Source organism: Panthera uncia, chromosome B4 (assembly GCF_023721935.1).
Source record: "Panthera uncia isolate 11264 chromosome B4, Puncia_PCG_1.0, whole genome shotgun sequence".
In the NCBI taxonomy this organism is placed as follows: Eukaryota; Metazoa; Chordata; class Mammalia; order Carnivora; family Felidae; genus Panthera; species Panthera uncia.
This window is the reverse complement of record NC_064809.1, coordinates 123,995,995-124,012,956: the sequence shown is the minus strand read 5'-3', so window position 1 is coordinate 124,012,956 and position 16,962 is coordinate 123,995,995. Positions and strand designations below refer to the sequence as shown.

The following is a 16,962-nucleotide window of genomic DNA, read 5'->3' as shown; positions in this document are numbered from 1 at the left end:
GGGGGTATTCTTTAGAGGACGGAGGACTTGAACTGGGCCTTGAGGTACACGTATGATTTCGATAAGTAAGGAGTGGGGGAGAAGAATGGTTCTTTCCAGAAACAGTATAAGTGACAAGGAGGTGCTTAATGAATGTTAGTGAGGAAATCAACGTGCCAACACATTCAGCAGCTCGTCCAAGGGAATTACCCAGCTGGTCGAGGGACTCCGAAGTTTCGCGGTCTTTCTCCATCCTCACTTGACTGGTGCTGAGTGCCAGCGCACATGCGTGTTAGAGAGTGACTGGGAAAGTGCTGTCCCGTTCACAGGCCCCACACTCCCCATGGTTCCTCCGTTCGAAACAAGACATGGTTCTTTGGCCTCTGACGGAAGCCACTAGTTAAGCTGGCCTGGAGTTTATGTATGATTTAGAGACCACGGATGCTTTGCTTCTAGTATTCCCTCTGTGCCCTGGGAATATAGAAAAGAATGCTCATGCCACAACTATCTAGATTTCCAATCCTAGTAATGTAACTCCTGGCAACTCCCGGAGGCTCTCTAAGCTTTGGCTTTCCCATCTGTGAATAGGCAACAGTGGCACCCATCTCTCTGCACCATTGTGAGGCAATGGGGTTGAAAGACAACAGCTGACATTTACTGAATACTTGCCATGTGCTGGGCAATTTTACATGGATTACCTCAATTTCTACTCACAGCAACATTATTGAGTGGGTACAATTATCATCCCCATCTTCCAGATGGGGAAACTGTGGACGGAGTACAAACAACTTTGCCAAGGGTGCCAACCCCAGATGGTCAGGCTCCTGAGCCTCTGCTCATAACCACCATGCTGAGAGCTTGGCACACGCCTGGCACATGGTGGCTTCGTAAAGATGAGCTTGAGTCTGATTCAGGATTGATTTGCCAGCCAGAGGGATCTCAAGCCAGCCAAGTAGGAAAGTGGAGGCCCTGGCTGTAGCCTCTCCCAACAGAGCACGGCACAGCAGGAAGGCAGCTGTTCCAGCAGCAGGTTTCTCAGGTGTGACCGCACTAGCAGGCACCAGGCACATGTCCCATCATGCCTCAGAGAGAAAAGCCAAGGCCTCATTCTTTTATGGGGCTAACTGGGTGTCGTCCTGGCTGCTCTGAAGTTTAGCCAGCATTCACTGACATGCCAGCCATACGTACGTAACGTGAGGCCCAGGGGCATCGACTAATTTCAGGAAAAGTCCTGGTGACCAAAGGGAGAATGTCTCCTAACCAGAAGGCCTTTGTTTGCAGGGCCTAAGCCATAAATAGAGGTTTCAAGTGCAATATGATAACCTGCAATTTTTTTATTCCTGTTGTGGCCAGCTGTGTCCCATTATCATGAATGAGGTGGAAGCCCTGAATGCCAACCTCAGCACGATAGAGGGTGAGTCCTAGAACTGCCTCTTTGGGATGGGTCTCTTCCCACCTTCACACTCTGGTGCTCTCCAGGTTTGCGTTTCAATGTGAGATCCCCCAGCTCTCCTGCCTGCTTTACGCTCTGCAAACTTGAGCCACGGGAAGCCTGTGTATAGGGCCTGCCCTTTTCTTTTTTTATATGTAGTTTTTAAAAAGTTTTATTTATTTTTGAGACATAGAGACAGAGTGTGAGCAGGGGAAGGGCAGAGAGAGGGGGAAACACAGAATCTGAAGCAGTCTCCAGGCTCTGAGCTATCCGCACAGAGCCCGACGCAGGGCTCAAATTCATGAACCATGAGATCATATCCTGAGCCAAAGTCTGACGTTCAACCAACTGAGCCACCCAGGTGCCCCAGGCCTGCTCTTTTCTGCTGCTAACCAACTTCAGAGCAGGAGGCAGGGGGCTGCTGGTGACTAGGTGTGGGTCAGAGAATTAAACTGTCTCAGGCTTCAGTCCCAGCTCTGGCACTAAATCCATCCTCTTCAGGATGATTAATGCCAATCTCGACTGAGTAATACACCCCTGACCCCATTCTAACCCCTTCAGTGGCTCCTTTCTGCCTCCGGATCAAGTCCAAATGCTCTAACATGGTCTACAAGACCTGCCCACCATGCTCTGGCTAAAGTTACCTCTCTCAGCCTCACCTTGCACCTTTCTCTGCTCCAGCAATCAAACTGCTTCTACTGTCCCCGAGGCCCTTGCTTGGCTCACACTAACCCCCCCCCTGCCTTCCCCTCCCCTCCAGCCATTTATTCATTTAATATATATTTATTGAACACCCATTTTTTTGCTAGCACTGAGCCAAGCCCTGAGGGGTCCGGTCCCTTCTACTTGCTGCTCCTGAGCCATCCCTTATCCTGTCCACTCCTTGTTATCTTTTAAGGCTCAGCTCAGACATAGTCTCCTCCAGCAGGTCTTACCTGATAGCCTGTACCCCAAGGTTTTGCCTCCTCTATGCTCACATGATACTTTGGGTGTATCTCTCTCTTTGCACTCTATTTGTTCATTCACCAAAGTTGTCCTGAGAACCTGTTACAGGCTGGATGCTGTTCTTGGTGCTGGGAATGCAGCAGTAAGCCCGGGAGACAGAAATCCCTGCCCTCTTCGGACTAGTCAGAGGAGACAGACAGCAAGATGGGGACTAGTCAGAGGAGACAGACAGCAAGCAAGATAACAAGTAAAATCTATGATACTGATACAATAAGTGATAAGAAGAAAGATAAAGCAGAGAAGGAGCTGCAAAGGCATTTCTGTTAAAAGAGCATGGCCAGGAAAGACATCACTGAGCATGCAACATCACAGTAAGAATTTGAATGGAGTAGGGAGTGTGCCACTCCCAGATCTGGACGGAGAACACTCCAGGTAGAGGAAACCGCAAGCACAGAGGCCCATGTGGGAGCATACCAAGTATGTCGGGGAAACTACGAGGAGGCCATACTGGGAGTAGAGGGTGTGGGGGGGAAAGCAGCCAGAGATGAGGTCAGAAAGGGAGAAAGCAATGGTCAGATCTTCCAAGCTCTGCAGGTTAATACAAAGGCTGGCTCTTAGTCTGAGATGAAGATCTTTGGGAGAGTTCGGAGCAAGGCTTGCATGATCCGACTTATATTGTAAGAAGCTCACTCTGGCTTCCATCTATTAACAACAGACAGAAAGGGGGCAAGGGTGGAAGCAGGGAGACCACTTAAGAGGCTCCTGCAATGACCTATGAGTAATGATGGCAGTTGGCCTGGATGGAGTAATGAAGATATAGGACACATTCAGGTTCTGGATGTTCTTCGAAGGTAGGGACAGTGGTATTTGCTGACACCCTGAATGTGCATCATGAAAGGAGTCAAGGACAACCCCAGGTTTTCACCTGAGCAACTAGAAAATTGGAAGAGTGGAATGGCCATTTACCAAGGTGGGGTAGACTGTAAGCATAAGTCTGTAGAGGAGCTCGGTTTTAGACCTGCTCTCACTGTATTGTAATTTCCTGTTCATATGTCTGACTCTTCCCTCAGACGATGAGGTCCACAAGCACAGGCACTCTCTGACGATGTCCCCAGCACTAGGAATAGTGCCTAACCTGCACTCGGTGAATGAATATGAGGCCAATGAAGGGATGCATGGTGGTTGAACAAGTGGATCAGAGTGGGTGCAGATGGATGAAGATTGGGGAGGTCAGGAAAGAGAAAGATGTAGTAAGGAAAGAAGTGGTCAAGGACTCATGTTCTAGCTTCCCATGGGCAAGTTTCTCTATTCGTGGGAACCTCACTGTCTCACCTGTAAAATGGGCATGGTCCTGCTCCCCTCCTAGCATGGTGATAGGATCTGTTCAGACTGTGAATTTAAAAGCATTTTAGAAACTGTAGTGACATAGGGCAACATTAGGCCCTCATCTTGCAAGTCCCTTCATCTCTGCTTCTTTCTTATCACCACCCATGGAATAAACCAAGCATGGCGCGCAAGAGGAGAAGATGTGGTTCTCAGATGCCTTCCTCTGGAACAGGGAGGGCGTCTTCGTATCACAGAACACAAGGTGGTGGTCAGGAGAGCAGCTCTCCCAGGCCAGGCTGGAACCCCGAGCGCCACACCCCTGTGTGTACAACCTGCCTCAGACTCTGAGATCATGCTTCCTGCGAACCCCACCTACTGTCCCCTGGTCCCCTGGCCTTCTGCTGTGCTCTGAAAATTATAATACAAAACATGAATTGAATTAATAGATTCTGCATGAAAATTTTCTTGGCCTCTTTAACTTAGGGAATTTTATTCCTGTCTGTCTGTCTCTCTCAATATTTCTTTCTAAATATTATTTCTAATTATAATAATAATACATATTCATTGTAAAAACTTAAAGTTCTAACTATATAGAAGGCTATAATATAGAACTTGAAAGCCTCTCTTTATACCAGCCTAATATATGCAGTTTAATATTAATAAGTGAATTTTATTTGTCTAATTTTCTTTTTTTAATGTTTTTTTTTTAATTTTATTTATTTTGAGAGAGAGAGAGAGAGTGAGTGAGCAGGGGAGAGGCAGAGAAATGGGGAGAGAGAGAATCCCAAGCAGGCTCCATTCTGTCAGCGCAGAGTCTGATGCAGGGCTTGAACTCACAAACCACGAGATCATGACCTGAGCCGAAATCAGGAGACAGACGCTTAACCAACTGAGCTGTCCAGGCACCCCTGTCTAATTTTCTCTTTTAAAAAGAAGTATATATGCATTGTGTTCATGTGTGTGTGTGTGTGTGTGTGTGTGTGTGTGCGTGTGTGTGTGTGTGTATAAAAGGCTATACTTGGGGTGCCTGGGTGGCTCAGTCGGTTGAGTGTCCAACTCTTGACATTGGCTCAGGTCATGACCTCACCATGTCGGGGCTCTGCACTGACAGTGCGGAACCTGCTTGGGATTCTCTCTCCCTCTCTCTCTCTCTCTGCCCCTCCCCTGCTACTGCTCACTCTCTGTCTCTCAAAATAAATAAATAAACTTAAAAAAAAAAGGCTATCCAACAACATTTTACTAATGTTTCCTTCAGTGTAATGTGATTAAGAAGGGTTTTTACTTTCTTCTTTTGACTTACCTACTTATCCTGTGTTTTGAAAAGTGAGCATGTATTACTTATAAATAAGGGTAATCATTATTTTGAATAACAGAGAATTAAAATTATGTTGTTCTGGATGGATAATAATCATTTGCCATACTATGCTTTTAATATAAATTTTATTTTGTATTTGTTTGTTATTTAGTTTTAACCAAGATAGACAACTATACTCTCCTGGATTATTCCCTAATCAGTTCTCCAGAAATTACTGAGAATTACATCGACCTGAATTTGAAGGTAACTTTATCATCATCAGAATTCTCATCCTGGCTCTCAACCGCCAATATTCGAAGAACAAATATTATGTGCAAAAGGAAATATAACTACATATCTTTCATATAATTTAATTTCCCTTCAAGCAATTCCCTCATGCTTATGCTCTTTCAAAAGACTATTCAACATTTTCTTGATTGTATTACCCAACACATGTCTAGTGTTGGGTATCATGGAAAGTATCATGATGTCTTTGTTTCTGGGAACAGGTCCGATGCTAAGGGGCAGGAGGTAGAGTGGTTCTATGTGTATCAGAACTTAATACATCAGTAGATCATATGTATCGATACTCCTATTCCTGACCGGTTAGTCAATTTAACCGAGGGATGTTGACCTTGGTCAGGCCCATTCACAGATGAAAATGGTGTTTGCTGATTCTGGAAAAGAGATTAATTGTCTTTATGTTTAGTTTTGCCCCAAAGTTAATATCATTGTTTTCTTAAGCGCATATTGACTTTTATTTCAATTACTGAGAGTCATTCAAATCAGTTAAATGTTACTCAAGGCATATTTTGTGACAACACCACATAGCTAATGAGGGCAGCATTAGGAATGCCACAAAGATGCTTTAACCCATTGAGAGTCCTGGGTCCTTCTGAGTCTCTCTGTGACACCCCAGATGCTCGCTAGTCATAGAGTTTGAAGGTGGAGGGTTTGGTATCTGTACGTGGCACCTCAGGAACTATGCAGAGCTGTATATCCAGTTAAATGCACCTGCCTTCCTTTTTCTGGGAGAAGGTCACATCCCAGGGTGGACAGACATGTCCATATCTGCTCAAGAAGTTAGCAGAGCTGCGAAACCAAAGTCGCTGGTCAGGGAGTAAGAAGGCCTTGTCGTCTTTTAATCCCCAGAGAGTTTCTGGTATTTTCCTGATTCTGACATGAGTGGACCCATTGTCTTTAGTGCTGTATGTCTGAGTCTTCACCTGATACACTGATCTTTCTCTCTGTTTTCCCACAGGGCGTAGTCTACCCGCTGGAAGACCTCACTGACCCTCCCTTCTCGCCAGTTCCTTTTGTGCTGCCGGAACGCAGTGACTCTATGTTGTATGTTGGAATCTCTGAGTTTTTCTTTAAATCTGCATCCTTTGCTTACTTTACAGCTGGAGCCTTCAACGTCACTCTCTCCACGAAAGAGGTGAGGAGAGTTCATGGATAGTGACAATCAGCGCCAGCATTTAGTCTTATTATAAGTAGCCCATTACAGGAATTTTAAGTCATAATTTCTATTTCCTGGGCCTTTTTAGACCCTCAGTCCTACCAGCACATGAATGAAGTAATTGTTAATTTAATGTTTTTATTAACTGGAAGTTGTTGGGTTTCCAGTTCTGCTATTTTCAGTTTTGTGTGATACCAGGCCACTGTTCTGGAATGATCTTAAATAAGGCCAGGACTCTCCTCACCACTTATGACCTGTGACTTCGGGCACTTTCAATTTATTTAACTTCTCTGTGCCAGAGTGTCGTCATTTGGAAAATGGGGATAATAATAATTCCATTCTCCTAAAGTTGCTGTGGACATTAGGGGGGTTTAAATATACGTAAAGCATTCAGAGCAATGCCTAGCACAGAGTAAGTGTTGCTTATTATCTTAATTGTTATTATGGCTTGTGTTATGCCTACACAAAGAGGAGAAATTGTTGGTAATTGCAACCGATTTATCTATAATGACTGGTAATAGTACACATACTCATGGATTCTCTTTCCCGTGCCCCTCCCTTTTATGATGAGAATACTCTCTCCAGTCAACCAACAACTTTTATCAAGCATCCCTTACTAATCTTTTTATTCCATGGGTCCTAATTATACAAGTGGTTATAAAACTTGTGTTCAAAACAGTAGGTGTGGCCACACCAGCTACCATAGAGTGCCGAGAATTAGAAAGGTTTAGCTTCAGATTTGAAAACCATTCATCTGTGAAGATAAATTACTTAAGCATCCTTTGTCTCGGTAATCTCTGAAAAGGTGGGCAATAATACAAGACCTATTGTTAACCACTGTAGAATGTTTACACATGGATCATACATGTATGAAATACACAGTGTTGCCAAAGTTAAAAGGCACTCACTCAAAAGGAAAGTAATTACTCCAAAGGAACGTACTTCATGTGTGACCTTGGACAAGTTACTTTATTTCTCTGGGCCTCAGATTTCCTGTGGTTGGGCTATAAAGTGATAAGCTACCTTTAAACACTAATCATTTGTTGGTATAACAACTTCATGATTCCTAAAAATATAAGGAAATCTAGGTTTTCCCTGAAAAGAGAACCCAGGTAAAAATCTTACAGTGACATGATGGTCTTGATTTTCCAGATTTCCAACCATTTGGTTCAAAACTCTCAAGGTGTTGGCAACGTGCTCTCCAGGGTGAGTGCTGAGGGTTCAACTCCTAGATAGTTCTGGAAGGTTCGTGGGTTCTTTCTATTCCTTTCTGGTCCAAACCTGAATCCATTTTTCCATTCTGAAGAGGTTTTCTTTTCTTTTAATAAAATATCCACAAATATTTATGAAACAAGTTAATATTAAAGGCATTATAAGTTTACAAAATAAATCAACTCTCCCTTCCATAAGGTTCCACCACACATCTGAAATAATTGGCTTAAATGGGAAATGAGGGAATAGTGCCCATGTTTGTACCTTTAGTGAAGCAACTATTAATCTCGTGCCTTTGTAGCACCTGCATTTGGACATAGTGTACTGAAAGGTTCAGGTTTGCTCTGAGGACAGAGAGATGTTCATAGAGCATCCTGGCTTTAGAGCAAGGATCTTGAGTCAGACAGTCCTAGATTTGAATCCCAGTTCTTCACTTGGAAGTTAAGGAAATTATTTAACCAAAGAAGACTCACTGTCTTCAGCTATGAAACAGGGATTCTGATAGAACCTGCCCACAGGGACTTTGTGAAGATTAAACCAGATAATTCTGCTATGTTCAGTGAATGTCAGCTGCTGGTATTCTTTGTTTTTTGTGTGGTATTGTTATAATTATTGAAGAGATTTGTTCCTAACCATGATGTAAGATTTAATCACCCCCATGCCACCCTGAACTGGTGATTTTCCCTCATCAACTCAACCCCCTTCTTCACTTCTTTTCCTGGACATGGGCAGATCGCAGAGATCTACATCTTGTCCCAGCCCTTCTTGGTACGAGTCATGGCAACGGAGCCTCCCGTGATCAGTTTACTACCGGGTAATTTCACCCTGGACATCCCTGCCTCCATCATGATCCTCACCCAGTCCAAGAACTCAACTGCTGAAGCCATCGTTTCCATGGACTTTGTAAGCCTGTGGGGGCAGGAGGGCAGACTGTGGACACAAATCATGTTCCTACAGTGGGCCACTGACCAGCAGTGTTATACTGATTGTTTGGGGGCATGAGATCTGATGCGTCAGTTAGTGGTGAGGACAGGAGTGAGACTGGGGTGGGGGGAGTGTGGGAGGCCAGTGCTCATACCCCCTATGTGGTAAAATAACCTCTTCCCTTCCTCAGCTTCCTGTGTGCCATTCTCTCACTTCAGCTACATTGATAGCTGACTTTCTTTTTTCCCCAAAATAAATCAGGATGGAAATGAAAGTTATTTAAGTAGATGAAGGCCAAATGCAACCCAATGGAAGGGGACTAATACACTGAATCCAAGTGAAATGTCACGCACACACACACACATATACACACAAACACACGCATGCACACACAAACACACAGTACATGGAGAAGAGAGATTGGGGGAAAATAGAAAAATAATTTAAGAGAGGTCCCTAAAAAGTCTTTATAATTAGTTTCCCTACCTGCAAGACAGCATTTTCAGAGCTATTTTTTTTCTAGTACCTCTAGGAATGAAAGGGAAAGTAGAGCTTACAATATTTCCGTTTCTTGTTTCCAAATAAGAAATGATATTTGTGGCCAAAACAGACAGATTCAGTTCTCTTAGTGATGAATGCTTTTGTTATCTCCAGGTTGCCAGTACCAGTGTTGGCCTGGTTATTTTGGGACAAAGACTGGTCTGCTCATTGTCTCTGAACAGGTAAGTTTAATTGATTTGAGTGTTGAAATCCTTAGTAATAAGTGAGTCAGCAGACCATAGAGACAAAGTGAACATTAACAGAGCAAGTGAAGTTACCATTGGCTAGAACGTGAATCACACAGGCACTTCTCCTGTAATGACCCAGATAATTTCAAAGTATGGGCTTCACTAAAAACTGTGCTGTGGATTTTTTCTTTTTCCTTCCCATTAGATAATATTCAGATAAAATAGGGAGCCATATAATTGTAAATATAAATCCATAATATAAATTCACATTCTAATGGTACACCAGTATAAATTAATGTTCCTCTTCAACCATTTCAGAAAGCATGCTGTTGAGGAAAGAGCATGAAACTTTGAGGTCAAGGAACAAAGTGTCAAATATCTGGTCATTTTTTCCATCACCATGATCAAGTCTGTTAACAGCTTTGAGACTCAGTCTCCTTGTCTGTAAAATACTGACGTTGGACTGGGGCATTGCCGAGATAGTTTCAGTCTCTGAAACTCCAACCCCATTACTAGAATGTAGAGTTTAACAAAACCATGCCCCATAGCCTAGCTGGCTCTCAAATGAATGCCATTCAGTGTGAAAGGGATTCGGCAGGTCATATACATAGACCATTGGACAGTAATTCCCATTTGGAAGAACTGTCTGCAAAGCCCATTTTCCTCTGCCCTGTGAGGCAGATAGTTGAAGCCATGAATCAAACTTCCTGGGGGGAGGGGACATGATATTCGGAATGATCAGAGGGCCCAGACTAAATCCATGGAAGGAAGATGAAAAGCTATAAACAGGCCAGAGAAAGCAGAGTCTGGGAAGAACAGGAAACCGACAGAGGGGAAAAGTAAGTCAATCACCGTAAGTCAACTGGATGGTTATGAAGACTATTGCAGAAACATAGTAGATGCTTTCAATAAAATGACACTAAATGGAACAAACAGAATACAAAACTGCATAAACACAGCACTCAGCTGTGTAAAATAACTTTCCATCCGGACAAGAAAGTGAATCACAGATGTAGAGTTATGTTAGGATATGAGATTGAGTGGGTTTTTCTCCTTAAAATTCTCTCTGTAACTATATTGTTTTCGCAATAAAAGGAACAACAACAAAAAAGGTAGTATGGTTTCCCAGAGAGAAAAGATTTCAAAAAGGCTTTATTATGTTTTACCCAGCTCTGCAATGCAGGACTAATTTCTGCATTAGTCTCAAAAGGCACAGATCCTAGAGCCCATGGATGCCTTAGAGACCCATGAAAATGTTTTCATATATTTTGAAAGAAGAATTAGAAAATGAATACAATCCAGGTTGGATTATACTTATCTTTATAACAACACGGTCTTCAAATATGATTTTTAATATATTTTTAGGGAGGAAGGGCTCCTGGAGGCAAAAGTGCCTGAGGGCCCCCGAAGTCATAACTTGGTCCTGTCTCCACAAGGTCAAGGCTGATGAAACTCTAAACCTTGATGGGTCATCTTTGAAATGGCATCTTTTAATAGCTGAGGGGCTGGAAGCCAGAGAGCAGGAGAGGAGGAGGGGGAGGGTGGCAGCTGAGGGGTAGGAGCTAGGCCAGGAGAAAAAGCAGAGAATTCGCACTTCAGTTTGCCTGCGCAGCACGGCCACAAGTATTGGGGAGCCCTCCGTCTGCAGCCTGAGGACAGGGCTGCTAGGAAAGGGGGCCTGGAAATCTGGGGGAATGGGGAAGAATGGGGGCAAGGCCACTAATTGAGGCAGCAAGCTCTTGAGAAGGGAGAAACCCCATTTGTACTTGAGCAGGACTTTGGTTTACCGACAGGATTTGGAGGAAGGATTTAGTAAGGATGGGGCCTCAGGCTTGTGGCAAGAGGTAGGACAGACCTTAAGGAGCAGAGAGACTAGGTTCACTTCTCTGCTTAAATCGTGCTGACTCTCATCTCCAGTGTTCCTACTGGTAAGAAACTGCACGTTCGGAGGACATTAGGTTTATTTATGGGGAATAACTGCAAAAATGGATTACAAACTGCTAAGTTCACATCATCCAAAGAAACATGTGGATGGATCCATTCTCCAGCTTCCTACAGCCCACAAGCGAGCTTTGACCTGGCAGGCACAAGCTGAAATCAAGACTCCTGCCTTCCTGGAGTCTCACCTTCCTCCCCACCTACCTCCCACCCCCGACGACCACCCCATTCCCCTGCTATCCCTATTAGATTTTCCTGCTGGGGAGGCTTCTTGCACCTTAGGCTTCCTGAGGCCTTAGTGGGGTCTGAGCAGGACTGGATACATAATTCGCAAAGCCCCACACAAAATGAAAATGTGGAGCCCCTTTCCAAAAAGTTATGAAGAATGTCCAGATGGAGACAGCAAGGCATTAAGCCAAGTGTGGGCCCTTCTGAGTGAGGCACTGTCCCACTGCACAGGTCACCAGCATTGAGTCTGCAGGTGGCTCCTGCAGGGGGTGCCATGGCAAACCTGGGGCAGTCAGAAGACAGTGGGCAAGGCAGATGGGCCAGGCATCACTCAGTCCCAAGGCAGCTGATACAAGGCTTTGCAGAGGAGCAGAGTCTGTGCTGAAGGAGTGCCTTGGCCTTTGGCTACGAGAATGGCAGCCCGACCTCCCCCACGACTGCCCCAGCCAGCGCCTCCTCTCCTGGTTCCACAAGCAGTGCTTTTCCAGATGGAAGGCCTGATTTGGTCTTAGGTGATTTCAGAGAGACACAGCACTGAGAGGTGTAAAGGAGGTAGAGATCAGTGAAGCATCCCTGATAAGAACCTGAGAAACAGGGTCTACAAAACAGGCTCCCAGAACACCAACCCCCAAAACATCTTTCTAAACATCCCCTGCCTGAATGTGTCTCCTTCTAGAGCTGCTCACTGCTGGCTACGTAGACAGGAGACACAGAAATTGAGGCGAATCCAGTGTGGTGAGTTTAAAGAGGCAGTGAGAGGGGTGCCTGTGTGGCTCAGTAGGGTGAGCATCCATCTTGGGCTCAGGTCATGATCTCACAGTTCGTGGGTTTGAGCCCCGCATCAGGCTCTGTGCTGACAGCTCGGAGCCTGGAGCCTGCTTCGGATTCTATGTCTCCCTCTCTCTCTCTGCTCCTTCCCTGCTCACTCTCTGTCTCTGTCTGTGTCTCTGTCTCTGTCTCTCTCTCTCTCTCTCTCTCTCAAAGATAAATATGCATTAAATTTTAAAAAATAAAATAAAATAAAATAGGCAGTGAGATCACGGGCTTTGGAGTCAGACTAGCTAGTTCAGATCCCCACCCTGCCATTCATTAGCTGTGGGATCTCAGGCAAGTTACTTAACCTCTCTGAGCCTCCATTTTCTTCTCTATAAAATTAGGATATAATGCAAACCACTTCAGGGAGTTATTGTAAGGAATACATGAGTTAATACATGTAAAGTGCGTGTGAAGTGTTCAAGAAGGTTGGCTATGGCTATTATTTAAAATTTGGGGCTGGCCTCAGCCAGGGGAAGGAGGTGCTCAATTATGAAAAATCATTTAAGAGTCAGGAAACACCTCATTGCCCTGTCTCCTGACCACTGATGGCAATTGGAGAAATTGCCTTTTATTTTACTATTCATGGCTACTTTTTTAATTTTTTTTAATGTTTATTTCTTTTTGAGAGAGAGAGAGACACACAGAGCACAAGTGGGGAAGGGGCAGAGACAGAGGGAGACACAGAATCCGAAGCAGGCTCCAGGCTCCGAGCTGTCAGCACAGAGCCTGACATGGGGCTTGAACCCACAAACTGTGAGATCATGACCTGAGCTGAAGTCAGATGCTCAACTGACTGAGCCACCTTGGCGCCCCTATGGCTACTTTATTATTGAGGCTTTGCCATCTACTGGTCCCAGGCCAACAACTTCACCTGTATTACTTCATTTAAACCTCACAACCCTGTATCTCTAGGAGCTGGCACAGTGTTCAATTCATGTCTGAGACTGAATGAATAGACCTGGAGGTAGCTTATCACCCTGTTTTACAGTCTGTAGAGTTTCACAGGTCACAGAGCTATTAAAGAGCAGAGCCAGAACTTGAACCTGGGTGAGCGGTTTTCACACCCATGAGTGTTCAACTTAAGACATTATACTGCCTTTGATGTGGTGCATAGCCAAGACTTAGAAGATTTAGACAGCAAATACCCTTGTCCAGAAGAGGAACCCATGCATGTGGAGTCACACAAAATTGAAGCAGGCAGTGTGTCCTTTCTCAAAGTTAAGAATTGATAACAGAGAAGCCGCTGGCAGTGGGTGACCTGCGATGGAGAAAGCACACCGCCCTTTTCTCACTGCATTGAGAAATGGAGTGAAGGAAAAAATAAAGAAAGCAAAAGCAGGGAGTACTAAGTAATCAACTTGACCTCTATGGGTATGTCTAATTAAGAGCACAGCCCCGTGGTCAGGCATATCTGATTGTGAATTCCACCTCAGTCATTTGCTAGCTGTGTGACCCTGAGCAAGTTAATTAACCTCTCTGTTTCAGTTTCCTCATCAGCAAAACAGAGCACCTATCCACAGAGCTATTGTATGGGTAGATGAGAACCCATTCAATGAGAAAAACATGATGTTCTGCACATAATTGGGACTCAAGAAATATTCGTTACTACTCATGGTGGTATTCTATTCTCTTTCCACCTTCTAAGATCACATTTTGACCAAATAAGAGGGAGAAATTGATCCCAAGAGACATGACAAGTCAGGACAGCCTTAAAAGCTATAGAATTGGCCTTCACAATCATAAACCAGATTTGTACCGGTCCATCTACAACTGAGGCTTTTATTCCAAACACAGTTCTATTTCAATGCTTTTTTTTTTTTTTTTTTTTTTTTTTTTTGGTCTCCATACAGGTGACTTAATTCTAACCCTTTTTCTTAATCACATGCAAAGCTCAAGGCAATCAGGTATACATTATTGTTGAACCATTTAGAACATTGGAAAAATTTTGACATTGACACGACTGAGGCATCGGACTCTCCCAAACTGCACCTCACACCAGTAATATCAAAACACACACACACACACACACACACACACACACCCCACCCCACCCCACAACCCCTCCCAGCCAACACCATCAGAGAATGCAAATATAGCTGGCCACAAGCAGATAGTGTCACCACCCAGTCCTACCCCTCACATCTGGGACAGATAAACATTTCCCAATGTGAGCCCTCTGAAGAGAAACCCAGAAAAGAAAACAGGTCTGGAAGGATGGATTCAGTTTCTGTTGGAACAGTGCTTTCAACAGTCCATCAGAGCTGGGGCTTGGCACCTGGGCTGACCGCCATCTCCACCCTTCCTCTGAGGTTGTGGGGAAGCCTGGGCACAAGAGCACCATAGGGGGACACCCTGTCAGAGGAGGAAACCCCAAACGACTCCTTCCCCTTCTCCCAGACTTGTTGTGGCAATTTCCAGTCTGCAGAAGGCAATAAAGATAAAACATGAGGGAACTCTTCCTCATCAAGAGCGTTCTACAATACTGGAATGGGCTTAACACATTCGTCGCTTTAAAATCTTTCATTGTTGGGTTAAATCCACAGCCTGGGGTTGTCAAGCTCTTCGACTACCTTCCAAGCCAGCCAATCTTACCTCTCACAGCTCCTTAAAATGAACATTCTGCTTTATACTGGCTCATCCTCAGAGTGACCCCAATTCCAATAAACAATTCCCACCCATCCTTTATCTGCTCATTTATCTATAGTCAATTCAATGAGAATTTACTGAGCACCTATTATGTGCTCTACACTGCTCTTGATACAGGGAGTAGAGAAAAAGGCAATTGTTTTTACCTTCCATGTCCATAGACTGGTAAGAGAAACACTCAGATTAAAAGGCAAAAAATGGGGGTGGGGGGTGCCTGGGTAACTCAGTTAACCATTGTTATAAGATTTTGAGTGCAAAGATTGATTTTCAATGTCGGCTGTGGCCACAGCATTGGAGGACTGGCATTGTGAGTGCCCGTACTTTGGTCCACTTGAACTTCATTCTGTCCTATTTGCTATATCGACCCAGATCACAACCCCACCATCATCTGACATGCTTAAGAGTTTGCACTTTTGCTCTGGTTTTCAATCAGGGCAGTAAACCTTCTCCAAAACTTTTTAAATAGGCTCTACTCTTATATGTCTGCGAGGTAGGGCTATTTGAGCTCCCTTTCTCCCCAACTCTGTGGTTCTGTAATCGAACGAGTTTCTAGTAGGGGCACCTGGGTGGCTCATTCAGTTAAGCGACTGACTTCCTCTCAGGGCATGATCTCACGGTTTGTGAGTTGGGAGCCCCGCGTTGGGCTCTGTGCTGACAGCTCAGAGCCTGGAGCCTGCTCCAGATTCTGTGTCTGCCTCTCTCTCTGCCCCTCACCCGCTCACGCTCTGTCTCTGCCTCTCTCTCAAAAATAAATAAACATTTTAAAAATTAAAAAAAAAAATTAGTTCCTAGTAGTTGTGCTTTAAGCAACAGGTTAGGGGCTCCCTACAGAATGAAAGGTCAAAACTCTGAACTCGGTCGCCACCTAGTGGTCGTAGTTGCGCTTGCGTGTTTTTCGGAACGAGGGCCCAGCGTTTTTGCTCTTTGCTCCACCTGTTTCTCTGCAGCTAGTAAGACGTGTCCATTAGCAAACTAACCTGGTAAGTATGCCTAGAGAACTAGGAAGCAGATAGAAGAAAGATGGCCTTAGGAGGAAAGGGTAATCAGTTCATGGGAAACTCCAGACAAGCTCTACTCACAGCAGGTGATCCTGAGACAGCCAGTCGTGGCTTGAAGTTGTGATGACAGAAATTCCAAGTGCGGAGCTCCTGGCTGGCTCAGTCAGATCATGCAACCCTTGATCTCCGGGTTGTAAGTTCAAGTCCCGTGTTGGGTATAGAGATAACTTAAGAGATTACTCAAAAATAAAGTATTTAAGAAAAGAAAGAAAGAAAGAGAAAGAAAGAAAAGAAAGAAAGAAATTTACAGTGTTCCACCTCTCAGTCAGATGACTTTCTAAAACCTGGCCTAGGTTGCCCATCATAAATGGCAGTTTGGCCAAGAGGAGACACTCCCCCCTCACATTTCTCTGGCAGTGCCTTCAAGTGTTTGTTCAACTGCTCACCTTCCTCCTTTAAAGATGCCCTATACTCTGGTTTCTCTTCAGATCGCATAAATCTTTCGCCTTTTACTAAAGATGCCCTAAGGGCTCTGGTCTTCGCTTCCCACTGAGATCCACTTGAGCCACGGTGCCACTGATGCCATCTCTGATCCCTGTCAGATCCAACCGCCTTTTTTGGTTGTTACTCTCGCCTGTCACTTTGAAGCAATCTCAAAACTTAATTCATAATAACAGGATATTGGCTGATAACAAGCAAGCTTACCTCTTCTATTAATATCTTTCCGCTCCTTAAATGTAATAACATAAAGATGCCTGGAAGAAGTAACACCAGAGTTAAATCTTGAGCAATTAAAAGGAGTTAACCAAAGAAAAGGGGAGGGCCAACTTCAGAAAGAGGGAACAGCATGAGCGAAAAGCATGGAGGCCAGAAATATGGAATATACAAGGAAATACTTCACAGTTGTTTTAAGATCTTTATGACCTTATCTACTCTAATTTTGGAGAATCCAGCCCAAAATATGTTGCATATATTCAAGTGCATTATTCCACATTTAGTATCATCTAATTTTACCCATGAGTGGAGTTGAGTTAAAG

The 16,962-nt window shown here is 44.3% G+C and overlaps 1 protein-coding gene across 6 annotated transcripts in view; it reads left to right on the top strand.

The window, feature by feature from the left end:
- BPIFC (BPI fold containing family C) overlaps positions 1-16,962 on the top strand; it is a 54,985-nt gene that overhangs the window by 31,531 nt on the left and 6,492 nt on the right. For all 6 annotated transcript variants that reach the window (XM_049627522.1, XM_049627519.1, XM_049627517.1 and 3 more), the window contains 6 exons: positions 1,333-1,393; positions 5,149-5,240; positions 6,238-6,414; positions 7,588-7,641; positions 8,380-8,550; positions 9,226-9,293. In XM_049627522.1, coding sequence (XP_049483479.1) covers positions 1,333-1,393; positions 5,149-5,240; positions 6,238-6,414; positions 7,588-7,641; positions 8,380-8,550; positions 9,226-9,293 — 623 coding nt within the window. The remainder of the gene's footprint in view (positions 1-1,332; positions 1,394-5,148; positions 5,241-6,237; positions 6,415-7,587; positions 7,642-8,379; positions 8,551-9,225; positions 9,294-16,962) is intronic.